This window comes from Dryas octopetala, chromosome 2 (genome assembly GCF_963921425.1).
Source record: "Dryas octopetala chromosome 2, drDryOcto1.1, whole genome shotgun sequence".
NCBI lineage: Eukaryota > Viridiplantae > Streptophyta > Magnoliopsida > Rosales > Rosaceae > Dryas > Dryas octopetala.
In genome coordinates this window covers 25,557,599-25,582,528 of record NC_141367.1, presented here as the reverse complement: position 1 = coordinate 25,582,528, position 24,930 = coordinate 25,557,599, and the positions used below count along the sequence as shown (strand labels likewise).

Here is a 24,930-nt window from a genome sequence, read left to right as displayed (position 1 = left end):
AAATCCGATCCATCATAAAACTAGATGTACCTATCAGCCCAATCTTAAATCCCATAGAGAGAATAAGAAAAACAGTGAGCCTGCAACCAAACAGTATTAGGTTTAGATTCCAGAACAAAACAGGGGAGAGGGAGAGAGCATATAATGCCAGAATGGCACCTCCGGAGGTTCCTATCATTGGGGCCTTCTCTCTTTACCTACTCTTTTGACTATTGATCCTCTATTGGCAATTGTGGAAAAGTACGGGGTATCTAATGCCATTTTGGTAGAAAGGACCCAAGGCAATGAAATTTAGTTTTGCATGCAAGGGTACTTTTGTCAAAGAAAATTACAGCCATACAAACACAGTCACACTATAGGAGTTAACGACTTGGCGACTTAGCGTGTAGAATTTGTCTACTGGGCATTGGATGGATGGGGATGTGAAACACCAAGGAAAAGTTGGAAAAAGCAGTGATTTCTATTTTCTGCTGAGTGGGAGTGTATACGGTATACCTTTACTGCCCTTAATTTTCCAAATATTTAAATAACTATATATTTGTTTTTAGTTTTACTTGGTTTTGTTTTTCTTTTAAGTTGTTTTTTTTCTCCTGGGTGGATGTTTTGGATAGAGATAATGGCCTGTGCTAGCAGACATTTCTACCACCATATTCTTCTTCTTCTCATTTTTCTTTTACAGATTCTTCATTCTTAAATGTCCATGAATCCACACTTGTTAGCTTCTTTTGCTCCCAAAACTATTCCCACTATCATCTTTATTCCTTAGTGTTGTTGCTTCTCTGCATAGATCTCTACAGCTTGGTTTACTCAATAGTCAAACCTTAACAACACCCACATACTTGAACTTGTTCTTGTTTGATTTCAGGAATTTAAGGACACTTAGAAGCTAGATTTCCTGTCAGATTCTTGTTGGGGAGCTGGGTTTCTGATTTGATAACTAAATTTCGAATCTTTGTTGCCATTGTTTGTTAGTTTGTCCCCATTGCTTGTTTTGAGCTTTGGTTGGTAGCTAAGAGGATATAATCCAATTCTTCTTGGAATTAGAAACCAGAATCTTGGGATTCTTTGGTTCTTCTTGTGAAGAGTGCTATAAATTTCTCATGTTTCTCTTAATTTTGGGGTCTTGTATTGTACTCTCTAACTATAGTTCACTTATTTGGGTGGATAAGGTAAGCATCTTCCCACATCCACACATCCTTTCGAATCTTCCTGGTTGTATTGAATTGAAGGTCGGTAGTTTTGTTTAAAACAAGTTTGGATTTTTCTTTTTAATGTTGGTTTTAGCTAGACAGTTCCTGTAGATTTGATAGCGGGTCTCTCTCTCTCTCTCTCATTTCACTTCCACAGTTCCACCTGGAATCAACAAGAAGTCAGTCCCACTTCATCTTTCATCTTGGCACTGTTACTAGTTAACTTGCCTTGGTTACTGCTGTGGATGAGTCTTCTTCATGTATTTGGCTTTGGGTTAAAGGTGGGGCATCTACTTTGGATGCTATGTTGCTGGATTGTATCTGTGATTTCCATGAACTGGTACCTTAATGGTGGAATTATGGACACCAAGAGTACTGGTTTGCTTGGTGATGGTGGCAAGTTGTGCCTCAAATGGTGGGAGAAGATCCCAATGAATACTAGTAAGATCCGTCATCATTACTACCAGTATATTGGGTCTAAGAAAGTCAGCAAAACATGGTGGAAAAGGTTTTTGGTTTCATGGGTAGTTGGTTGGACTATAGGGAGCCTATGGATCTTCTGGTACATGAGCTCACAAGCTAGTGAGAAGAGGAAAGAGACCCTTGCAAGTATGTGTGATGAGAGGGCAAGGATGTTGCAGGATCAGTTTAACGTGAGTATGAACCATATTCAGGCCATGTCCATTCTGATCTCAACCTTCCACCATGGCAAGAATCCATCTGCTATTGACCAGGTAACCAGATAAGCTTTCTAGATCATCTTTCATCTCTGAGCAAATTTAGGATTCCAAATCTGGTGGAATTCATTATTCATCCACCTGTCAGTGCTTAACTGCTTTCTGTGAGCTTGTTTTGTCATTGGTGCTCAGCCAAGAATGGTAGTTTTTATGTATATAGCTTGATTAACTACTAGACTTGAGCTTCATGTTCACTCCAATTGCAATTAATTGAGGGTGCTAAACTAAGTACCTGTCTGTACCTGTCTGTTATTTTAACTACTTTGTTACATAATTGCCTTGGTTGATGCATTTTTGTCATGTGAGGACTTACTCGAAGATGTTAAATTTGAAGTATTTAATGGGAGTTTCTCATCCAAATGTTAATTTGATATATTTAGCTTAATTCAGCACCAGATCTGAGTTTTCTTTACCTATGATAACTAGCATCTAGTCAACAGAACGACATCCTAACTTTCTCAACCTATAGAAAACTTTTGCGAGGTACACTGAAAGAACTGCTTTTGAGAGACCCCTTACGAGTGGCGTGGCATATGCTGTAAGGGTTCTCCACTCAGAGAAGGAACAATTCGAGAAGCAGCAGGGCTGGACTATCAAGAGAATGGATACCCTCGAACAAAACCAAGTTCATAAGAATGACTATGCCCCAGAAGCCCTGGAGCCATCCCCAGTTCAGGAAGAATATGCTCCTGTCATTTTTGCGCAGGATACTGTTTCGCACATCATTTCTTTTGATATGCTGACGGGGAAGGTATTTCCTTTTTAAAATTCTGTGTTTTCATTGTCAACCTGTCATAATTCATTTCTCAACTAAATTGGTAGATCCGTCTGAAAATTGTACCATCTTAATTAAAACAATATGCCATCTAATAGATTTCCAAGAATTTTGATTGTTTTGTAGGGGTGATCTATCCAAAACTTGGATGACAATACCTCTATATCTTTTCTAACAGCCTGACAAAATTGAGTTAAAATTTCAACTCATTGTTTACAAATCAGAAAGTTCTTCAACAATTTCAAATATTGTCTGGCAGCTATATAGGAAAAAGTCAATTTCATGCTCAATCATGAAGTTTCACTCATTTGTGTTTCAACAGGAAGATCGAGAAAATGTGTTGCGTGCAAGAGAATCAGGAAAGGGGGTTCTAACTGCTCCTTTTCGGTTGCTTAAAACAAACCGCCTTGGAGTAATATTGACGTTTGCTGTCTACAAGAGAGATCTACACTCAAATGCAACTCCAATTGAAAGAATTCAAGCTACTGATGGGTATGCTTTCTTTGAGCAAAAACATGTTATAAATAAAAGTTTAGGTTGCAACTTTCCATAGATAAATAGGTATTCACAGTCCCTTGTGTTATTGGAAAGACCTTGAAACATTGTCTGCAAACAGAGGCTTGTTATTGCATGCTAGGAAATATAGAATATTCCTGTTTATAATTCAGAAGAAGCTTCCTTAATACTGTTGTTTCTACCAACCAGGTATCTTGGTGGAGTCTTTCATATTGAGTCACTTGTGGAGAAGTTACTTCAACAACTTGCAAGCAAGCAAACCATCCTTGTGAATGTGTATGACACTACCAATCACTCACATCCAATCAGCATGTATGGTTCAAATGTTTCAGACGATGGATTGCAGCATATTAGCACCTTAAATTTTGGAGATCCCTTGAGGAAGCATGAGATGCGCTGCAGGTAATCAATAAGTCTTATGCTTAATACTTTTGGGGTTGAGCTTCCATGCAATAAGCCCCTCTTGGTTCTCTAGTAAAAGTGTGACACCAGAAATGTAAAGGCTATATCATCATGTTCATGAGGGTTAGAGTAAGTGTTAGTTGGTCTAGTTGTAAGACTGTTCTGCCTCCTTATCACTTAATGTGGTTGCACTATTTCTGAGACACCCAGACATCTAGACTTGCAAAACTGTATTCAGAAGCCAAGTTCCTTCTTTACGCAGGTTCAAACATAAGCCACCATGGCCATGGTTAGCCATTACAACTTCAATTGGGATCCTCGTGATCGCATTGCTAGTTGGTTATATATTTCATGCAACTGTAAATAGGATTGCCAAAGTTGAGGATGATTTCCATAAGATGATGGAGCTCAAGAAACAGGCTGAGGCAGCTGATGTTGCCAAATCTCAGGTACTTCATGATTTTAGTTAGTTAATGCAGTTATAAATTTGATTAGTATTCTACTATGCTTGTGCCTAATCAGATCTTAACCCTCTGTAGTTCCTCGCAACTGTTTCCCATGAGATCAGAACCCCAATGAATGGTGTCCTAGGTGAGTTTTGGAGACTTCCCCCATTTTTTTTTTTTAAGTCATTTCCCCTGCATTTCCAAATATTTAGAACAAAAGTACATGCCAAAAGAAAGCTTGGTGAACCTTGATGATTCTGTTCCTTTTTCAGGAATGTTGCACATGCTTATGGACACGGACCTGGATGTGACTCAACAAGATTATGTCAGAACTGCCCAGGCTAGTGGAAAAGCTCTAGTCTCGCTTATAAATGAGGTTTTGGATCAGGCAAAGATTGAATCTGGTAAGCTGGAGCTCGAGGCAGTACGTTTTGATCTGCGAGCAATTCTGGATGATGTTTTGTCACTCTTTTCTGGAAAGTCTCAAGAAAAAGGAGTAGAGGTAAAAGATGTTGCCACCATCAATCTTCTGCCTTTTTAAATGTGGTTTGCTACGCAAAATATTCATTGTCTAATAACTGAATTTCTGGGATTTGCATGATCAAATTTGTGGAGAGAGCAGTTGGCAGTATACATCTCAGATCAGGTTCCTGAAATGCTTATTGGTGATCCTGGAAGGTTTCGGCAAATTATCACCAATCTCATGGGAAACTCAATTAAAGTAAGTGTCCAGTGGGTACCATGGGTTCTCAAGTCTAGTTAAACATAGTGGAAAATGATGGAGGACTTCAAAAGATAATCTTCTTTTTGGCTAAAAATATATTTAAATAATGAGTCTTGTGGTGAAATTTTCCCTTCTATGTTGTGGAAAAAGAGTAAAATGATGAAAATGAATGCATTAATAGATTTGACTTGCCCTGGATATCTTCTTGTGATTTGTGGTCTTGGAATACTGTATTTTAGACTTGGATAAATACCAGAAATGTTATGTTCAACTCAAATGGATTGTGTTTGCATCCTGCATAAATAGCACTGAAATTGATTGTTGAATTTCCAGTTCACAGAAAAAGGACACATCTTTGTCACTGTTCATCTTGTGGAGGAGCTGACCAGTTCAATATGTGTTGAGACCGAATCGTCATCATTAAAGAACACTTTGAGTGGCTTCCCTGTTGCAGATAGACGCCGCAGCTGGGGAGGATTTAGAGCTTTCGGTCAAGAAGGATCTGCAACTTCCCTTTCTTCGTCATCTGACCTCATCAATCTTATTGTGTCTGTTGAGGACACAGGAGTAGGAATCCCTCTAGAAGCCCAATCTCGTGTTTTCACTCCTTTTATGCAGGTCGGACCATCCATCTCAAGGACACATGGAGGCACAGGAATTGGGCTAAGCATAAGCAAGTGTTTGGTTGGTCTCATGAAAGGGGAAATTGGTTTTGTGAGCATTCCAAAGATTGGTTCCACATTTACATTTACTGCTGTTTTTGCCAATGACTGCTCCAATCCAAATGAGTTTAAAATCCAGCAAATCAACAGCCAATCAAATGCTGCATCGTCAGAATTTCATGGCATGACGGCATTACTTGTGGACCATAGACCTGTCAGGGCCAGGGTGTCAAGATATCATATCCAAAGGCTTGGAATTCGTGTTGAAGTAGTTTCTGATTTGAATCAGGGTTTGTCTAGCGTAAGCTGTGGGAATACAACTATCAATATGGTCCTTGTTGAACAGGAGGTTTGGGATAAAGATTTGGGCAGTTCAGCTCTCTTTTTCAATAATTTAAGGAAAATTGATTGCCAGGTTCCTCCGAAACTGTTCCTTCTTGCTAATTCTGTTAGCTCTTGCAGAACACATTCTGCAACTTCAGGTTTGTATGCTCTAAGTGTCATCATGAAGCCTCTCAGGGCAAGTATGCTTGCTGCCTCACTACAAAGAGCCATGGGAGTTGGTAACAAGGGTAATCCCCGCAGTGGGGAGCTCCCAAATTTGTCTCTCCGCAATCTTCTACTGGGGAGAAAAATTCTTATTATAGATGATAATAATGTGAACCTCAGAGTAGCTGCTGGTGCTTTGAAAAAGTATGGGGCTGACGTGGTCTGTGCAGACAGTGGTAGGAAGGCAATCTCACTGCTTAATCCACCCCACCATTTTGATGCCTGCTTTATGGATATTCAGATGCCTGAAATGGATGGGTACGTGGTGCACCTGTTTGGTAATTTATTCCATTAAAGTTATCATGGGTCAATCTGCTCAATACATCTATAACTTCTATTTCTTTCCCCCACAGGTTTGAAGCTACAAGGCGAATACGTGACATGGAATGCCATGTCAACAACAGTATTCAACATGGTGAAGTTTCTGGGGAAGATTATGAAAATATTTCAACATGGCATATACCCATTCTGGCCATGACTGCAGATGTAATTCAGGCCACCCATGAGGAATGCACAAAGTGTGGAATGGATGGATATGTTTCCAAACCATTTGAAGCTGAACAGCTTTATCGGGAAGTTTCACGTTTTTTCCAATCTACAAATGCGAATTTATAGAGAGGACTTAAATTGATGACTTGCTGATGGCACAAGTACAGCACCCCTTCTCCAGGACTGTTTAAATGGATTCAGAGTTTCCCAGCAGTAAGTTCTTTATTGACAAAGACTTAGGTAGTGTTTCTTATACTTTTTTCATTATGAAAAATTAGAAGAGAATTGAGAAATTTTATGAAAGCATTTTGAGTGCTGTCAAGAACTGACAAAACACTACCCATTGGTTGACTTTTTTCAGGAGAACATTTCTTTTGTCACAGAGAGTGTATATAGGAGCCCTGCTTGGGATTTGAGTTTCTGTACTTTTTTTCTTTTATTTTATTTTCTGAGCCAGACATCAAAGCTGGTTCAGTTTTCCTTGTATAGTAGATCCATCTCCAAGCCTCTCACTGAAGTTGGTGACCTGGAATTTTAAGTTAAAGTAAAGAGCTCTTCAAGGCAGCTGAGGACTTGAAATCCTGAATCAGTGCTTGAAGGTGAGAGAAATACAATGCCCTTGTGTGTATCATGACAATGAAGCACTGGGTTTGCATTCCCATCCCAATGTAATAATAAAAGTTGCAATCATTGAAGATATGTCACCTTTTTCTCAGTATCACTGTATCATAGAGATTGATTTTGCAGTAAGAAGGAATTGTAGCTTTACTGGGAAGAAGCAGGTGAAATTCATCATGTATATTACAAAGTCAATAAAGATTTGTAATCAGCCTTTTCTTATTCATTTTGGTTGCCAGCCTCCTCAACAATTCCAAGAGTTTGATTTAACTTAGATTTGATGTAAAGTTTGATTCAATGTAGAATGGATGTTACTATACAATGTTGATAATTTGTGAATCTCATGATTCTCAGGCTGATTTGTAAATTCTAAGAACCATCATAACTTCTTCTTATATGCAAATTACTAATCACCAAGGGGTTAGTGTGAAATTCTTTTATTGGATATTTGGGGAAATGTAAACATTGTGATCTACAGCACATGATCAACAAATTCACCAGCCGCTGGCTTCCATAGAGGCCATTCTGGCTAGCCACTGAATTCCGGGTTTTTCTTTAAAAAGAAGAAAACTAATATAGAGCAAAAGGTGCAACCACCTTAGTCTTTAATTTCATTTTTTTCAACCAAATGTTATTCACATTCCCGCTTTGTCTTCTTGCACTCCATGTCTCCATACTTATTTAAAAACATTTACGAACTTGAAATATTTCATTTTTCTTATTTTTCTTGATACATTTTGTAACAGAGTGGAAAGAATTTCTCTCCAGATTTGAATGTTAAAAACAATGACTTTATAATTAGAGAAACCCATTTTTTTTTTTTACGGAGAAATAAAATGTTTATTCCACTGTATAATAATTAATACAACATATGGTTGTCAAAAAAATTATAAAATAATATATATGAATGCTTTAACATATTATTGAAAAAAAAAAAAATGGCGTTGTAGCCACGCAAGATTGAGCTAATAGCCTAATATTGGTTGGATATGTATAAAAAATAAAATTATATAAATAAATAAGTAAATATATAAAGGGTCTCGTCTCTTAGTCCGAGTGTGTAGACTCTCCGTGTGCGTCTCTTATTCTGATTTCTGAGAGCGAGTCTCAAAGCGGAGCGGCGATCAGGTGCGGCGGAGATGGATCCAGACTCGGTGGCGAAGGCCTTCGTGGAGCACTACTACACTTTGTTCGACGCGAACCGCGCGGCCTTAGCTAATCTGTACCAGGACGGCTCCATGTTGACCTTCGAAGGCCAGAAGATCCAAGGCTCGCAGAACATCGTGGCCAAGCTCACCAGCCTCCCCTTCCAGCAGTGCCAGCACAGCATCACCACCGTTGATTGCCAGCCCTCTGGCCCCGCCGGCGGCATGCTCGTCTTCGTCAGCGGCAATCTCCAGCTCGCCGGTGAACAGCACGCGCTCAAGTTCAGCCAGGTCCATTTACTCTATACTCCATACTCCATACTCTTCTCGATTTCATCTTTCGACTGTTATATTTTTCGATCTTTTAGGTTATCTTCCTCGTATTCTTAGGGTTTTATGTTTTCGATGTGACTCTCTTTGGTTGATCTGTTGCTGATCGGTCTGTGATCTTTGATGTTGTGACGATTTTTATTGTTTCTGTCATTGTGTGTGTGGTGTTGGTAGGAGTAGAAAATTGAATTTTTCAGGTTACGAATGGAGGGGTTTTGGCCTCTATGATCGAAGTTTAGTCCTGGATCTGCTTGAAAATTGAGTGTGCAAATCCAATAGTGAATTGCCATAATTTGATTGACTGGTCTTTGTTAGATTCATGAGGTGTTTTCTTGTATGTGGTTTGATTTTGTGGGCCTTATGGTTGGATCTATGCTTTTTATTTTGTGCTTGTTTGGAATTGTAATTTCAGTCAGATTCATCTGTGGCTGCATATGCAGCTTTTCCATTCCGAATCTCGACTTTGTAGGTTGTAGGTAGCATTGTTCTGCATACCATGCTAATAACTAACGGAGAAGGATAGTGGTGTAGTTTTGCATGTTTATAATTTTGTTTCTTTTATTGGGTTTGATTTATTTTCACATGGTTCTTCTCCCATGAGCACCACATGTTGGGCGAGCGCCACACTTTGAGCCACATTGAGCTAGCGCCACACTTGAGCCATGTTGCGTGAGCGCCACACTCTTAGAGTGCCACGCTGTGAGAGCGCCAAGCTTTGACCACCACTAAGCGCCCAATACCTTTCAACCGTTGGATTTCTTTTAACCCTAGAAATTAATTACATTTTAAATTGTTAAGACTTGATCCAACCACTAATGCAGGAAGTGCTCATGACACCCTCATATTTTGTCATTTAGGTGAACTATCCTCTATGTTCACATTTGTCAATATTGGGCGTTTTATGCTCAATTTCAGTGTGTGGTTGGTGTTTCTTTCTGGCTGTATGCATCAAGAGAAGATTGAATTACTAATTGGATTTAATTACCTTATATAGTTATTAACTAGATATCCATTTCTGGTGTGAAGATGTATGAAATGTCATCATAAAAGTACTGTTTTCTCTGTATTGTTGTGAAGGCATAAGCTACTGAATTCTTATTTTGGACTAAACAGTAGTTTCATTTGTTTGGGGCCTAAATTATGTAAGTTGGCAAATAAATCCACAAAATTCCTCAGTTTCTAATTTTACATAATAGTAAGACCTTCATTTTTGTTATGCATTTTGATTGTTAATTATTGCTCAGATTTTGAATTCTTTATGTCCTTTCTCTCTCCTTAACTTTAATTGCTTTGTCAGTAATATAGGGATATTGGATTACCTTTTTCTTTGGCATGTGACTTCGGATACTTTTACTTATGATTGGCTATCATAAATGATGCACTGCAACAAAAGTCCAACATTAAATCTCCCTCCCTCCCGGATATTGTGTCTGCCTCTCTCACCACGTGTCTGGTCATGTGATGAGATAGACACGTATGGTAGCAGTGCACTTTTTTAATCCACTAGGATTCCTACTCATTCTTAGACACGAAATGCTGGTCTCTCTTGTTTGTCGAAATAAATTTATGTGATCGACCATTTATGTTGGATTTCGAGCATCTTGATATTTTCTTCATCCTCTTATAAATTGTAGTTTTTGTATCATTCTGTTTCCTTTTACCTAATCAAATTTCTTTATATGGTTTTTGCTTTCAGATGTTCCATTTGATACCTACTCCACAGGGAAGCTTTTACGTGTTGAATGACATTTTCCGGTTGAACTATGCATGAAGACAAGATTGATCACTCACAATCAACAGAGGGTGGGACAATGTGCGCCCCCTTTGCTTATCAGTGTTTAGTTTTAGACATCTCAAATATTGGAAGTGGGAACTTTCTTTTGGTTGGTCATGCTTAGTGTTTCATTGTGCCTTTTCTGTGTCCAAAATTCAGAGATTTTATGGTTGTTATTGGTTGGAATTGATGATATTTTGCTTTGTTGGGTAAATGTCTAAATGAATACTGTATTGGAGGTCATGAAGACTAAAGATGTTTCCTTGGTCCAATTACTCTTGCCAATGTGATCTTTGTAAGGTTTTGCATTTTGCTGAAATGTGTAGGGTTGGTGATTCCTTCTTATTTGGATTTGGGATCATAAGAGATGAATTGAAGGGTGATTGTGGCACCATAATTGAAAGAGCTTTTATTGCCACTTATTTTCATCCACACATTCACATCTTCTTTCAATAAAATTTCTAATTGGAAAGACCCGTGGGGTTGCTGCATGGTACTACTAATTCCCAAGTATAGAATAGAGATACTGTGCCATGTCTTTCAAATTTGTATTTAATTCAACCACTGGAACGGTTCAAAAACAACTTGAATAAGAATTTTAGCATTTTTCACACTACACCAACAATCTAGTAAAGTTCCTCCTTAGTAGAAGGGAGTTTCTTCATGAAGAATCCCATGATTTATCCAAGTCTATAAATATAAGCTTCACTCCTATAGTCCTATTCTTGAAACTTAAAACAGCAAATCAAAACTTGAACAACAGAAGAATCCACTCTCTTGCCTTGAACAACAAAACAAACAAAAACAGACAGACAGTAAAGATGGTGTCAATGCTTTGCACCAGTCAAACTCTCTGGTAATTCGACGTTGGGGAGGTCTTGGATTTTGAGACAAGGGAGTGAAGAAGAGGATTGAGTTTTTTGTTTTTCTTCTGGGTCCTGGCCATTCAGATCTGGGCCTCCCAACATCCCAGAGACCATATCTCCAACGCATTTAAAAGGGTGGATGAAGCCATGTCTAAGTTTCAAAAACATGGTGACCTCAGAGGCTTGCCAAGCAACAGTGAGCACAATCATGATGGAAAGAAGCCAGTGGGTGATGGTGTTCTGTTTCTTTACCCTCTGAAGTTCTTTCACTATCTCCTCTGTATCAGTTTCACCATCTGCTTTCTTTTTGGGCTCCTCCAATTCACCATCTGCAGAGGCGGAGGTTACTTCCTCCCCCACCTTGGCCAAAGCTTCGGGTTTGCCTTTTAATGTCTCCAACTGTCAATACAAATTACTCTGATTTAGAATTAGATTGCAAATAAAGCTTGTAGGAAAGCAATTAGGAGTTGAGATCGATGATTAACCTGAGAGAGCAATCGGGAGAGGAGGAGCTGGTCGTCGTCCTTATCGTCAAAGCTGTGTTTCCTCTCCTCCAAGAGCCTCTTGATTGCCTCGTTAATCAGCTCCACATTCTCATCTTTCGAATCCATGGCTCAGAGAGAAGAGTCGATGAACAAGTCGGTCAAACAAACTGAAACCTTCATTTCCATTCCAGATTCTACTACTCTACCATCTATGTACCGACCCTTCTCTCTCATGCCATCGTCGCAAGACACGTGGCACTTGCACCGGTCGTGGCGTACACGAATTGGCCTTTTCGTTTCGTTATATGAGCGGCTAACGGGAAATGATGCAGACACCACTCACCGCTCACCCCTCCACTCATGGTTTGTTTTATTTTACATTGAGTTAATTACACTTACTTACAGTCTATAAGGTTTATGGACTTTTGATGTACACTCCCCGAAGTTTTAAAAATTACACATACACTTCTTCTTGAGGCTTTAAAATTGTTAAATATAATCCTCTATAATGAGACAAAAAGTAATGAAAAATTATGAAAAAATACATGTTAAAAGATTAAATGACCTTATAAAATTACTTAAGGTATAAGGTCTAACATCAATATAAATATTTTCTTTTTGTTTATTTATTTTTTCTCTTGTAGGAGGTTTATATGTAATAATTTTAAAATCTCGAAAGATATATGTGTAATTTTTAAAACCTCAAAAGATATATATAAAAAAACGATAAACTTTAAGAGGTGTAAGTGAAATTAATTCTTCTACATTTCTCTGCACATTCTACATTTCTCTGCACAATTTACATCTAGTACACCCATGTCAGCGCTACTCATACACCAACCAAATTCATATACTCCACTCATTATTTACTTTGATCAATAATAAATTGATATCAATTCAATAGTTAATGATTGCAGGCCTAAGTTTAGCTAGGGAGGGGAGCTTATTTCTCTCCGAGGTCAATGGCAATTGTAGGCCTAATCAACAAACGATGAAAATGCCACTCATAGCAAGAACAGGAACCATTTACAGCACGACATATAAAGCATGTGCATGATGGATTGATGGGTACAGCACTCAAATAAAGATAAATAATATAGAAGAATAGAAAGATGATTTACTGGTCATCAGCCACTAAGATAATTCTCATTGTAATATTGCATAAGTCCTTACAATGGGGGACTCTATACTATATAGATAAAGAAAAGAAAGGACAGCTGTCCGATAAGACTAGCAAATGGAATACTCTAGAGCATAGGTGGCAACAGCAACTACTATACCCCTAGAAGACTCATTATTTACATATAGCTATGCAGCTCAAAACTAACAGACCAAAACTAAGGCCATGACCCAATAACTAGCCCCAAATACCCAATGGATCATAGGCTCACCCATCAGTGCTCATCAATCAACGTCCCTTCTTTACATGGCCCAAGGCAAACCATTATGTACAAACTGAACCCACAAAACATCTACCAAGTGATTAGAAAAAATTTGGTCAACCAAACAGAACATAAGTTAGAATGATTATGTGTTGCTACAACGGAAATTGATACATATCAGTGTCTTCTATATTGGAGACATCACCAAGGGAATTTGCTACTTCTGCTTCACCACTAGTGCCACCCAGTTCAGCCTGCAAGCAAAATTTAAAAAATATTCTTCACATTAGTTAAACCCAAGCGCCTCCTTATGGAGTATTCTTTCATCAAAAATTTGTGGCTTCTTGTTGCTTACCTTAGCTTGATGGTACCTCTCCAGTATGCGATGATATTGCTGACGCGCCTCTGGAGAATCAACCATGGACAGCACCCTTGAGACAGCCTCATCAATGGCTACATCGACTTTCTGTTTGCGGAACACCTTGAGGATATCTTCGTCTTCACTTTCTTCGGTGGGCTCTGTCTCCTGCCGAAAACCACGCAAACCAACTCCTTTCCTTCGCCACCTTAGTACAACTTTGTCCAGAATTCCAACTGCCCAACAGATTACCTTGTAGTGCTTCCTAACCTGATAACCTCTCACATACGCCTGCCAGAAAAGAAAAGTAGAAATTCAATTTACTAATTAGAATAGTTTCAACATTTTGAATTTATATGCATGTATTAAAATATGCAAGAATTGTATGAGCATTGCATATGTTAAATTGTTAATGCTAAAGCACGTAGAAAATTCCAATTTCAAAATGTGGTGCAGGAATGGTCTAATGTAATTGTTCTGTTAGAAAATGAGTTACCTGTATCTTCACAACTTTCTGGCGGAACGCCAGGAAATCCTTACGGCCTTTCCAGCCTCGATATTTCTTCTGGATAGATACTGCAGCTGAATTGTAATCACGTGGGTTACGAAAGGCTAGCTTTGACATGGCTGAAAGCCCTTGGATGTCATCTGAATTGATTCCATAATCATCTACACTAATAGCAGCTTCTCTATGTTGCCGTCTTCTGAAAGAATGTGCCCGGAAAGCAGATTGTATGCGTGCTGCAGCCTGAGCTACATTCCGGACTGCAGCCAAGGTGTTCTTAAGTGAGACCTGATCCTCATTGGCCTCGAAGCTCTTTGAGATGCTATTTACAGTTATTTCAGCTTCAACCTCAGCAGAGCCTTTGGAAAGCTCACTTTCTTCCAACGTAAGGGATGACAGATGGCTAGTTAGTGCCACCTCTGAAAGATAACCTGCAAGTCCCTTATGCCCACTGGTGGCTGCAATAGATGCTGGAGTTTTGCCTATTGGATCTTGGGAGCTGGGATCTGTCACGGCTCCAGCTGATGCGCCAGAAGCTACAAGTACAGCAACCATCTTTTCCCTATTAAAAATGACAACATTCAATAAGTATTTGAGAGCTGTAATCCCTTTTCATTGTTTTACATGCTATGTCAGGTAAATTAAACATATTCACTAAACACCCCAACAACCCATGTGTATTGCCGCCCCATGCTCTTTCTTGGACAAGGAGCAACCCAAAGAAAAAAGAAAAGTTCTATTACCTTCCAAAACGCGCAGCCCAATGTAGAGCAGTCCATCCATTAATGTCACGAAAATTTATATTGACTCCACAATTGAGTATTGGGTTTAAGGCCCACTCAAAGCCCAACCCAGCAACCATGTGTATAATCCCTTGCTCTTTCTTGGACAAGGAACAGCCTGTTTGGTCAAGTCCATGGGATCTGGAAGAAAGCCATTGCTGTAACTTGTCTTTTAGAAGCTCTTCCAGAAGCCAATTTATGGTACTAGATGAACTTCCACTGCCAACTAGTAGAGCCTCTATGATACTGCCCCATGAATCATCGTCAGCTTTTAATTTCCTCAAGATCTCAGATTCAACACTGTCTGTTTTCTGCATTGATGAATCGGTCAAGAGCATTTGAACGAATCTGACAAGTAATAACAGCTCTTTTGCACTCTTAGTAGCTTCTGTTGGAGGTGAATTATTGTGAGTATAGCTACTGCTCTTAACTCGATACTCGAACTCCCTGACTTCACTGCAAGACTCCCGATTTCCTGAGGTGATGCAGATAGTCACGTTCCCGGGAAGGTGAGGAGGAGCTTCACAACGGATTACACCTTCCTGAACTATCTGAGCAGGAACTTCAACGTCACCAAACATACATGCCCAAGCAGATTCTGATGGATCACACAGAAAAGATCCAATAACGATTACCTGCATTGAGAAACTTGGGTTATAAGTTTGTTCCAGAAAATAGCACACTTGTTAAAACAAGCAAGGGGAGCACCCTGGGAGCATTGCTTCCATCTCGGCCAAACGGTAATTTTAAGAAGCATTACCAGACATAGTATGATAAGAAACATACCTTTGTAGCCTCAGTGGCAAAACCCCATTCTGGAGATATTTCCTGAATTGTAAATTTTTGCTCTTGTGCAACAGTCAAACTGATTTCTGAATCAAGAGATCCAATCTTGCCTTGCCCAAACAATAATGAGTAGTAGTCTGAATGTGCTCCTATCGTAGAAGAATATGGAGAAAGCTTGAAACTTTCAACCTCTTGAGGTAGCGACAAATAAGCTGGAAACATGTGAAGCTTGTCAGAGTGAAAATATTCAATATGTGCTAAAAACAGTGTTAAACTATTTTTCAACATGAATGAAGGAAATCATACAGTTTTTAACATTATTTCCATCAGAGTTTAGCCACTGACAGTGTTCCTGCCCTTCAGTTATTCCACTCCTCGAAGAAGATGGTAGGTTTTCCTGTAGCAATTGGGGAGAAAAGATGAGTTGATGGTTCCATTGAAGTTAAAAGGATTATTTAACAAATAACATAAAGAGGTTATTGCCATCTCAGACACATGGCACCAGGCCATACATAAAAAATGTAAAAGATTTAAGTGGCCAAAAGCCATTTACACTTTCCAGAATATATCAGGTAATAGAAGAGGACAAAAATGTGAAAATAGAATATCATGAAACTCTTAGTAAAACTCACATTTCTGTCCGATATATATAAACAGTTCTCCTGGGGTTCTTCAACTGATGAATTCTTACATGAATCCAGAACATTTTTCCAAGATACAGATTCTTTGTTTCCATCTTCATATCCATGATCAATAAATTGTTGATGTTCACCACTATTGTCTGTGTTACCTTGCATCTGAGCATCTCCACTAAAGAACTGATCATGTACAATATATTCTGGTCCATGGAAGGCAGTAAACTGATCCGGATTGGAGATATCACTATGGTATTCCGGGATATCTGAACCATTTGGATTATCATCAACCAATTCCTTGAAGCTGTCCTCATTCAAACTTAACTGTTCCTCAAGTCGTCGCAAAGCTTGACTAACGTCAATGTTAGTTGAACTATCTAACTCCCCTGTTCCAGGTAACTTGTCTAGGTTATCCCTTCCAAAGATTAACTGCTCCTCGAGTTGTTGCAAAGCTTGACTAACGTCAATCTTAGTTGAACTATCTAACTCCCCTGATCCATGTAACTTGTCTAGGTTATCCCTTCCATTTTTCTTGATGACTATATCTGAACTAACTTCTACAGAACCTGGACTGGATAAATTCTGGTAAGGTTCACATAAATCACTAATCATAGAGTTAGAGCCTGGATTTTGAGTAGTATAAGAGATTGGACTCTGGCTGAAGGAAGAAGCTGATACTGGTGATTGTGCAAAAGATCCAGTACTGAGCTTTCCCTGAAATGCATTAATGAAAGAAGTGATTTCAATTTAAAGATCAAGCCACAGATCACTGGCTGCTATTTCATTACAAAATAACAGTAACGCAAAGAAGTGGCGAAAATATTGTACAATTTAAAATTGCATCTAAAAATTATGGTTGATCATTTATAAGCGATCGAGTGACTTGCAGTATTGAAAAAATGTCCTCAAGCTGGTGGAAAGTTCAGGGGGCAAAAAAAGAAAAAAGAATCATGTTTCTTTAATGGGAATATGTAGGGGACCAGTGTAAGCCATATGCACACATCTTTGTTAACAAAATTGAAAAGCAAATTATGTGAGATATGCCTCCTTCACAATCAGGTAGTGAAGACTTACCTCACTAATTTCTCTATAATGCACAAGAACAATGTGCTCATAAGCCCTGCCAAAAGAAATAACTTGTGAAAATCTCTTCAAGTCATGAGTTATTCATACCATATGCTAAAGCCACCAAATAAGAATATAAATGGACAGAAACAGTATGGAGTCTGTGGTATCTTATGATAAAATATACTTCTCCTTTTATGTCAAGGAAATCTAGATATATACTAAATCATTTGTATGAAATTATGAATAATTATGCAAAAAGCAGACCGTTTAGCAGAAAACTTAGCTACACAAGGATTTGGACTCTACAATAGTTACAAGCATACTCACGAATCCAGCATCCAATAGCTACGTCTCTGAAAATTTGGGTTGTCCTCTCCATGTGCATAATAACAATTTAAAGCTTCAACATTTCCAACCTAATCATGCATATGAAAATCATCACTCAACTGAAATATAGAACTATATTGACCACGGTACAAACCACATTGGCTTAGTACAAAAACATAAACAGAGCAAAATAAAGCAGGAATTTTTGCAGAATAGAAGACTATTCCACTGACCCACTAAACCTTTTAACAGATTCATTCCTCACTTCATAAGCGGAAGACAAAAAAAAAAAAAAAAAAACTTCTTGTTCCGTGTTATGAAGGACAGACCTTTCCACAAAAGAAAGCATTCGGTGTAACTGAATTAGACTACTTTAACAAACCTTAAGTCGTTCATGTGCTTCACCAACAGTTCTTCCGTCCTTCTTTTTACGCCAACGGTGTCCGTCTCTACGGAAGAACCGAAGGACCCTCTTGTTAAAAAGAAATAAAGATCCACCTGTTGCAAAATCCAGTAAACAGTAAGGACAAATCAAACCATATGTAGTCGATGCAAAAATGAGGATGGGGATATCGATAAGCCTTCCCAATACAATAAAAGAATAGGAAACTTACTAGTAGGCTGCTGAGGGGGCTCTTGGGTGAGCTTGTACTTCTCATGATTCTGTAATATGAAGAGCACTTCCGCAGGCTTCAACCAACGGGTTTGAGCCTCTCGAAGTAGATCATTAATATTATATCCTGAGATCATATACATAACACATGTCAAACAGTTTCCAATTGACAACTTAATATGGCCATGGACCAACCATGATTTAGAAACACTGTGATTACAATGTTGCACTGGCATTTTAAAACCCCAATTTAAGATTATAATGAAATGATTTTTAGCAGGAAAAACTTAAAAATTAATGGGTTAAAACAGATTAACTACAAGATAAATAAAAAGCAGCCGAATTACATTTACAATGTAACCGTATGGATGGTTGTAAACTAGCATTAATCTAATTACAAATTTTGGTGCATAAACAAACTTTAATCAACCTGTCAACAGGCCCAAACACCCTGATTATCCACCAAACAAGCATAAAAGGGTTCAGAAAATTCCAAATCTACTTATACAAAGAGTACATTTTTCATACTCAAATTCAGCCAAGAAAACTAGTAAAAATATATTTTTTTATTCTTTAAACTAGTGAACAAGCTTGCGGCCCTACCTGATTGCATCGTATTTCAGTTGCCGAAAAAATCAAAACTGGACGAACTGCAGAGAAAGCGTTTGACTTGTTCACATTTGAACCGGGAGGCGTACGTGGATGACGCTTCACTTAAATCTACAGGAAGCCAAGGTAAGGAGTTGAGGTTCGGAGCCGGACGGAATCGGGTCGGACTTAGCCAGAGAATCCGAAACTCTCGGTTGACCGGATCACACCGAAATGAAACCCTCCTTCACCTACTGTACGGCTGGACCTCTGAGCTTCTTCGGGTTTGAAGGGAAAATAACCGACAGAGACAGCGCGACCGAGAGGAAGTATTATTTAATAACGACCAGGACTAGGAGAGGACCAAGCTTTGGGAGAAAAGAAAGCGGAGCGAATATCCTCTGCTACGCACAGTATCTAGGAAGCTTCGCGTTTCGTGACGTGGCAAAAGATCATTGGCTGACGGAAAACCATTCGTCGCTTCAAGAGTTAGAAATTTGGCGTTGTACGGTTCATGATTTTATATGATTACATCCAACGGTGATATATGAAGAAGACGTGTAGAGGGTGAAGCAGGGGAACAAACGGGTTGGTAGAGACAACGTAGCTACTGTCAAAAGGGTATTTTAGTCATTTTAGAACTAAATACGAAGAAAGGTGGCAGCAGCTTTCAGCGGAGCTAGATATCTGTTTAATTTGTAAATAGGGGAACGTGGGAAAGGTGCCGTGTTGTGTTGGCATAGGGTGTTCCCCACAGATGGTGATATTGTGAATGATCACATTGCATACCCACAGAGTGAGTGAGAGAGAGAGAGAGAAAAAAAAAAAAAGAGGTGGTGGATAATGTACTGAAGAAAAGCTCAAGTTGGGTTGTGACTTGTGAGGACAAATGAGAGGCTGCCTTGTTTCCCTGAAATTGGACTCAAATTAAAAGTGGGATTGGATTGTATTTGTATATTACAGGAAAGAGAGGATTGGGATGAAATTGTGAGGTGGGTAAGCTCAGTGGCTTCTAAAATGTTTTGTGTGCTTTTGGATGTTGGCTGAGAAAGGGAGAGGAGGACTGACCCACTGGGCCACTGGGGCCTCTGGCTGTGGCATTGCGTTTTCATCAAAACGACAACAACTCTGCACGTACAATACACAAAGGACCTGTCTTAACAGCGCAAGTGTTGTGGCTGGGAATATGTACAGGTGTACATCACATGTGAAGAGGACTAGACTACAGGAGGCTGCTAGGATCTTAACATTTTTTTTTTTTGGCTTATTCATACCATTGCTCCCTGTAAGATACACTTTTTTTCACTTTGCCCCCTGAAACTTAAATTCTCTCAGTTTGCCACCTGAACTTCAAACAATTGTTGCAAAAAACCCTATACCGTCAACTCTGTCAATTTTTCTGTTAAAAAAGCTGATGTGGCACCTATATGACATGGGTGGAACCCTTTTCTAGTTATGTAACATCCATGCAGACACTAAAAATTATAAAAAATATGATTATATGAGTAGGGGACGTTGCAAATTTCGAGCTTAATGTCAATTTTTTATAATTTTTAGTGTCTGTATGGATGTTACATAACTAGAAAAGGGTCCCACCTATGCCATATAGGTGTCACGTCATCTTTTTTAACGAAAAAATTGACAGAGTTGACGACATAGGGTTTTTTGCAACAACTGTTTGAAGTTCAGGTGGCAAACTGAGAGGATTTAAGTTTCAGGAGGCAAAATGAAAAAAAGTGTATCTTACAGGGGGCAATGGTATGAATAAGCCTTTTTTTTTTTACTATAGAGAATAGAGATAACTTCATAAAGCAGATGATGAGTTTGGATTAATTTCACATTTTATTTATGCTTGACAAGTATGCAGGTCAATAAGTGATGGCTATAGGGTGCGGCCCAAAAAACAGTGATAACTATATGTACTTTCACCTGTATATATATTTAAACCTCCAACAACCATGTACAAAACATTGATTATATGGGTTAAAGCTTCTTCAAGAGGGAGGAAAAAAACCCTTAATAAATATTGAATACACACTCATAAGATTTAACTCAAACTACAGCTTTATATATAAGAGATGGATGAGATTAAAATAGGGAACATATATAATCATACATAGAGTCAAATTAATCTTCATGTACGGGAAAACAAAAAAGAATTAACATTATAGTGGTTGTAGTCATATATGCATAAAATAGAAGTATCATTATCTTAGATCGAGTACCAAATAGAGATCACAACTGCCAGCTCTGGTTATTTGGACATGATAAACTAACCGTTCAATCAGCATAGAACTATAACTTTCAAACATGTACCGGTTGGTCTGCTGCGATTTTGACATGCATTAGCTATTAAAAATATGTATGATCACATGATTATGATCAGAAACTGGTGTCCACAACGAATAGAAACTATTGGCACACTAATATATATACATAATATATTATAAGTTAGTGTTGAAGTAGCTTTTTGTTGTTTACACATTTGCGTTATAAAATTGTATATATGCTCAACTGGTTAGTCATTGACTCATTCTATTTAATTTGAGATATTTTTTCAGCACAGATTGATGAGATTTATCTATTTGTCTGCTCTAGTACCCTTTCTTGAAAAGGTCTTGTCAGCATTGATGAAGTTAGTTCAACTCTGTAACTTATACTCAACTGTTAACATCAAATTAGTAGAAAGAGAGTAAGAGAAGAAAGAAAACCAATGAGAAAGAGTGGAGATACCATGTGCTATTACATGAGGGAATAAGTAAATTCTTCTATATATATATATATATGGGTAATGTTAGGGGACTATGTCATTATACCACATGATATGGCTTCCTAACCATTCTTGATATCTTCCTCTCTCTTTCTAGTAAGAATGGCTAGAAAGCCACGTCATGTGGTACAAATGACATAGTCCCCTTAATTTCATCCTCATATATATACATGAAGCAGACCCTTTTCTAGTTTTGTTTCTTCCTCATCCCCTGAAGAAAGAAACAAAACCAATAAAAGGGGAAGGGGACTCAATGTGGGTCGGCCCAATAACATGTCTAAACCAAGCCCAATTCACCAAAAACAAATAAAAAGAAAGAAGAGGGTCCCTTGCATTAGTTGTGATGGGCCAGCAGTATTAATGGCTGACAAGGAAACATAAGAAGCAAGTAAGCTTGGTTGTGTCTTAGTTGTCACATGGCAGAAGAGAAGAAACACAGAGAGTAGTAGTAGAAAATACAAAATAATGGAACGGCGGGACTGAATCCAAGTGACTTGTTTTCCTAACCCTCCGCCCCACATTCACTTCTCTCTTTATCCTCTAACTTATTTCAGTGTTTCCTTCCCATCCAAGTCTTCTCTGTACATATATTGATATATAAAGACCTTAGATTAACCCCAATCCTACCATTAATTCCTAGCTAGCTCTGTAAGTGTAGCTCATTGTGTTTTGTTAGGCTTGCTCAGACTCAGAGTACGTTCCAAGTGCAACAAAACGCAGAGTTTAAGTAAGGATGTCTGACTGGGGCCCAGTGTTTGTGGCAGTGGTGCTGTTCGTGCTGTTGTCACCAGGTCTACTGTTCCAGCTGCCAGGGAGGCATGGGTGCGTGGAGTTTGGGAACTTTCACACAAGTGGTGCAGCCATCATGGTTCACTCCCTTTTCTACTTTGCTCTCATTTGCGTCTTCTTGTTGGCCATTAAGGTTCACTTCTACATTGGTTGACCCAAAAAAAGGGTCACAATTGTTTCACAAATGAAACAAACAAGAAAAAGTGTGTGTGTGTGTGTGTGTGACCAATTTGTTTCGTCAGAAACAGAGTCCTCTAGGAAATAATTCTGTTTTGCTTCAATTGTTGTAACTTGTCCTCAATTGCAATGTTGTATTTTTCAGTTCTGATTGCTTTAGTAAGTAATACTATCTGAGTAAGGCTTTGATTCATTTAATTCAAGTTGTGTTTATATTTGTTGTTCCTGCATTTGGTTTGTGCTTATTACTATGGTCATGGACTTATAAGTAAGAATTAAGCTTTTTGGTGACCACCAAGTTCTACATATCGTTGCTGAATGAAATTACTGATACTTGTTTTGGGTTGTGAAGTTAAAGTGGTGGTAACATCTTGGTTGGTTGTAGTTTTGATTCGGATCACTGGATGTGCCTATTTCATTGCTGGTTGGCTTAGCTCAAAGCAGCCTCAAACCAGAGTGGATGTGGTCCATACAATATTGTATCCTAATTTCCAAAAAAAATAAACTGTTCTTGGCATCATGATTGTGATTATAATTGAAGTAAACCAATTACCTCCAAATTTGATCCTTCAAAGAGTTAGAGAAGAACCATCCAAGTGGCATTGTTTTCTCATGAAGTCACTTCCTATTCTATTCACTTGAATCGTTTGTGGTCACTTACTCACTCTGTAATTCATTGCAAGACTAACAATTCAAAAGGATCAATGTTTTACTGAAAAAACATGTTGAGTGCAGAGTCTGCAGACAATCTAAAAATAATGGTGATGATAACTATATCACCCAACCTCATCTAAAGTTTATTATTGGTAACATTGTCTGGTGAAATTGAAATGCTGGAGATCAGACATGCAAACACTTGGGGTTCAATTAGGTTATAGAATTCGATGGAGAGGTCAAGCTAATATAAACTGAAAAATGCAGGGTGTTTCAATTGTAACTTGAGGATCCAAATTGAAACAAATTGAAAATTATAGGGTGTGATCATATCAATTAAACTAGAATATACTGTGGCGCTCTGTCCATTAAAATATACTTGTTATGGATGTTGGTGTAGTTTACATATGATTAGGCTCAGATTTAAGCTATATAGGTAATGTTATAATTAATTAAACTACTTTCTAGGTGTTTCGGTTGGTGAGTTAGTACTAGTAGAACATATCATGGTTATCTTAGAGCTTAAATATTAATTAATTTAGAAATCTAGCCTTATGATAAACGTATTTGGAAACAACCAACTACATGAACATATTGCCTACATGTTTATGTGAATGGTTGTTAATTTGTTAACGGATCGAAGAGCCTTGTGAGGGAAGAAGAAGGAATTATAAAACAAAATTAAGAAAGATTAATTTGTATACTATAGATGGCGCTGTCAGGTTGCCATGTGTCTTTGGCATTCTCCAGAAGGCACCGACTATGACTATATAGTATATAATAAATAACTGAGCTGCCAGATGAAGATTTCTTCTTGTACACTGATACTCCTCCCTCACTACTCTGTCTTGGAATATTCGTTACTTCCTTAGTTTAATTACCAACACACAGATATCACTCTTTGGTTATTCCCTTGTTGCTCAGCTTTTAATTAGGCCTTTGTGAATTGTGAGGCCACACACACACACACACAGACACACAAATTAAGTAGTAGTGATTAAAAGAAGAAATACAAGAATGGCGGATTGGGGGCCAGTGGTGATAGCAGTGGTGCTGTTTGTGCTGTTAAGTCCAGGGCTGTTGTTCCAACTTCCAGGGAAGAGCAGAGTGGTGGAGTTTGGGAACATGCACACCAGTGGCCTATCCATTCTTGTCCACACCATCATCTTCTTTGGCCTCATCACCATCTTCCTCATTGCTATTGGTGTTCACATCTACACTGGATGACCATTTCTTTTGATTCTTTAAATTACTACTACTGCCATAATTCATTTGGTTAGACTGTTTGTTTGTTTTCAGCAGTGATTGGATATTATTCAAGTTTTAATGTACCAAGAAATGGTGAGCTAGCTCCATCATCAGTCTTTTGGGTGGATATATCATCATGTATTTTTCTTCATTTGTGGGATTAATGTCTAAATTGTCATCAATTAATATGTACTTATTAATGAGTTGTAGACTTGTAGTCCTACAACCGAAACATATTCAAACAGTGAATCAAATTATGGTGATCAATGTGTTTTATTCAATTTATCAATTTCATAAATATTCAATTTTTTTCCTTAATAAATATATGACATGGGAAGCACTCTTTTCCTCTTTCCCTGGTATTTCAATTTTCAAGCTGAACTGACCAATGGCCAATGGCCAATGGGGTGGTTCCAATCCAAGTAAAGCAGCCAATTAAATGTAACAGCCCTGGCAGGTTGAGGCTGATGTATGAGACTCAGACTTGATATGGACACAGAACAATCCATCTTTCGTTTATAACTTTATAAGCACACCTGG

General features: G+C 38.3%; 5 protein-coding genes across 11 annotated transcripts; 3 read left to right on the top strand and 2 right to left on the bottom strand.

Annotated features, from left to right (window-relative positions):
* Window positions 1-583: 583 nt before the first annotated feature.
* HK3 (histidine kinase 3) lies at window positions 584-7,467 on the top strand. 3 transcript variants are annotated; one of them, XM_086230429.1, is made up of 12 exons: window positions 585-1,169; window positions 1,348-1,924; window positions 2,397-2,678; window positions 3,025-3,194; window positions 3,408-3,620; window positions 3,883-4,069; window positions 4,160-4,211; window positions 4,339-4,568; window positions 4,689-4,787; window positions 5,124-6,259; window positions 6,355-6,703; window positions 6,852-7,467. In XM_086230429.1, exons 2-11 carry the CDS (start codon window positions 1,436-1,438, stop codon window positions 6,614-6,616), a joined length of 3,120 nt encoding a protein of 1,039 aa, XP_086086555.1. In that variant the 5' UTR covers window positions 585-1,169; window positions 1,348-1,435; the 3' UTR covers window positions 6,617-6,703; window positions 6,852-7,467. The 3 variants fall into 3 exon arrangements, with proteins under 3 accessions (XP_086086556.1, XP_086086555.1, XP_086086554.1); XM_086230428.1 differs by having other exon boundaries at window positions 585-1,229; XM_086230430.1 differs by having other exon boundaries at window positions 584-1,924; window positions 6,355-6,730.
* Window positions 7,468-8,173: 706 nt separating this feature from the next.
* NTF2A (nuclear transport factor 2A) lies at window positions 8,174-10,629 on the top strand. Its single transcript, XM_086232840.1, has 2 exons — window positions 8,174-8,544; window positions 10,280-10,629. The coding sequence occupies exons 1-2, from the start codon at window positions 8,248-8,250 to the stop codon at window positions 10,352-10,354; spliced, it is 372 nt and encodes a 123-aa protein (XP_086088966.1). The 5' UTR covers window positions 8,174-8,247; the 3' UTR covers window positions 10,355-10,629.
* A 305-nt stretch (window positions 10,630-10,934) lies between these two features.
* On the bottom strand, window positions 10,935-12,040 carry LOC147294693 (uncharacterized). The gene is made up of 2 exons (XM_086232839.1): window positions 11,709-12,040; window positions 10,935-11,622 (listed from the first exon to the last, which is right to left on the bottom strand). The coding sequence occupies exons 1-2, from the start codon at window positions 11,832-11,834 to the stop codon at window positions 11,185-11,187; spliced, it is 564 nt and encodes a 187-aa protein (XP_086088965.1). The 5' UTR covers window positions 11,835-12,040; the 3' UTR covers window positions 10,935-11,184.
* A 1,161-nt stretch (window positions 12,041-13,201) lies between these two features.
* LOC147294692 (Calmodulin-binding transcription activator protein with CG-1 and Ankyrin domain) lies at window positions 13,202-19,090 on the bottom strand. Of its 4 annotated transcripts, XM_086233276.1 has the most exons (12): window positions 18,768-19,090; window positions 18,166-18,291; window positions 17,934-18,049; window positions 17,552-17,640; window positions 17,231-17,276; window positions 16,154-16,870; window positions 15,828-15,918; window positions 15,522-15,733; window positions 14,697-15,370; window positions 13,945-14,515; window positions 13,446-13,739; window positions 13,202-13,344 (listed from the first exon to the last, which is right to left on the bottom strand). In XM_086233276.1, exons 1-12 carry the CDS (start codon window positions 18,775-18,777, stop codon window positions 13,246-13,248), a joined length of 3,045 nt encoding a protein of 1,014 aa, XP_086089402.1. In that variant the 5' UTR covers window positions 18,778-19,090; the 3' UTR covers window positions 13,202-13,245. The 4 variants fall into 4 exon arrangements, with proteins under 4 accessions (XP_086089402.1, XP_086089401.1, XP_086089403.1 ...); XM_086233275.1 differs by lacking the exon at window positions 18,768-19,090 and having other exon boundaries at window positions 18,166-18,307; XM_086233277.1 differs by lacking the exons at window positions 17,231-17,276; window positions 17,552-17,640.
* A 2,837-nt stretch (window positions 19,091-21,927) lies between these two features.
* Window positions 21,928-24,498, top strand: LOC147294691 (uncharacterized). Of its 2 annotated transcripts, XM_086230616.1 has the most exons (2): window positions 21,928-22,460; window positions 24,137-24,498. In XM_086230616.1, the coding sequence occupies exons 1-2, from the start codon at window positions 22,256-22,258 to the stop codon at window positions 24,367-24,369; spliced, it is 438 nt and encodes a 145-aa protein (XP_086086742.1). In that variant the 5' UTR covers window positions 21,928-22,255; the 3' UTR covers window positions 24,370-24,498. The 2 variants fall into 2 exon arrangements, with proteins under 2 accessions (XP_086086742.1, XP_086086741.1); XM_086230615.1 differs by lacking the exon at window positions 21,928-22,460 and having other exon boundaries at window positions 24,020-24,498.
* Window positions 24,499-24,930: the final 432 nt, after the last annotated feature.

Coding starts and splice junctions, on each gene's coding strand:
- HK3 (XM_086230430.1), top strand. CDS start 1,436: ATGAGTCTTCTTCATGTATTTGGCTTTGGGTTAAAGGTGGGGCATCTA. Junction 4,569..4,688: donor CTCAAGAAAAAGGAGTAGAG/GTAAAAGATGTT, acceptor TGGAGAGAGCAG/TTGGCAGTATACATCTCAGA. Junction 6,260..6,354: donor CAGATGCCTGAAATGGATGG/GTACGTGGTGCA, acceptor TTTCCCCCACAG/GTTTGAAGCTACAAGGCGAA.
- NTF2A (XM_086232840.1), top strand. CDS start 8,248: ATGGATCCAGACTCGGTGGCGAAGGCCTTCGTGGAGCACTACTACACT. Junction 8,545..10,279: donor ACGCGCTCAAGTTCAGCCAG/GTCCATTTACTC, acceptor TTTTGCTTTCAG/ATGTTCCATTTGATACCTAC.
- LOC147294693 (XM_086232839.1), bottom strand. CDS start 11,834: ATGGATTCGAAAGATGAGAATGTGGAGCTGATTAACGAGGCAATCAAG. Junction 11,623..11,708: donor TCTCCCGATTGCTCTCTCAG/GTTAATCATCGA, acceptor TTGTATTGACAG/TTGGAGACATTAAAAGGCAA.
- LOC147294692 (XM_086233275.1), bottom strand. CDS start 18,307: ATGTATATGATCTCAGGATATAATATTAATGATCTACTTCGAGAGGCT. Junction 16,871..17,230: donor ATTATAGAGAAATTAGTGAG/GTAAGTCTTCAC, acceptor AATGCATTTCAG/GGAAAGCTCAGTACTGGATC. Junction 15,371..15,521: donor TTGCCACTGAGGCTACAAAG/GTATGTTTCTTA, acceptor TTCTCAATGCAG/GTAATCGTTATTGGATCTTT.
- LOC147294691 (XM_086230616.1), top strand. CDS start 22,256: ATGTCTGACTGGGGCCCAGTGTTTGTGGCAGTGGTGCTGTTCGTGCTG. Junction 22,461..24,136: donor TAAGGTTCACTTCTACATTG/GTTGACCCAAAA, acceptor ATTAAGTAGTAG/TGATTAAAAGAAGAAATACA.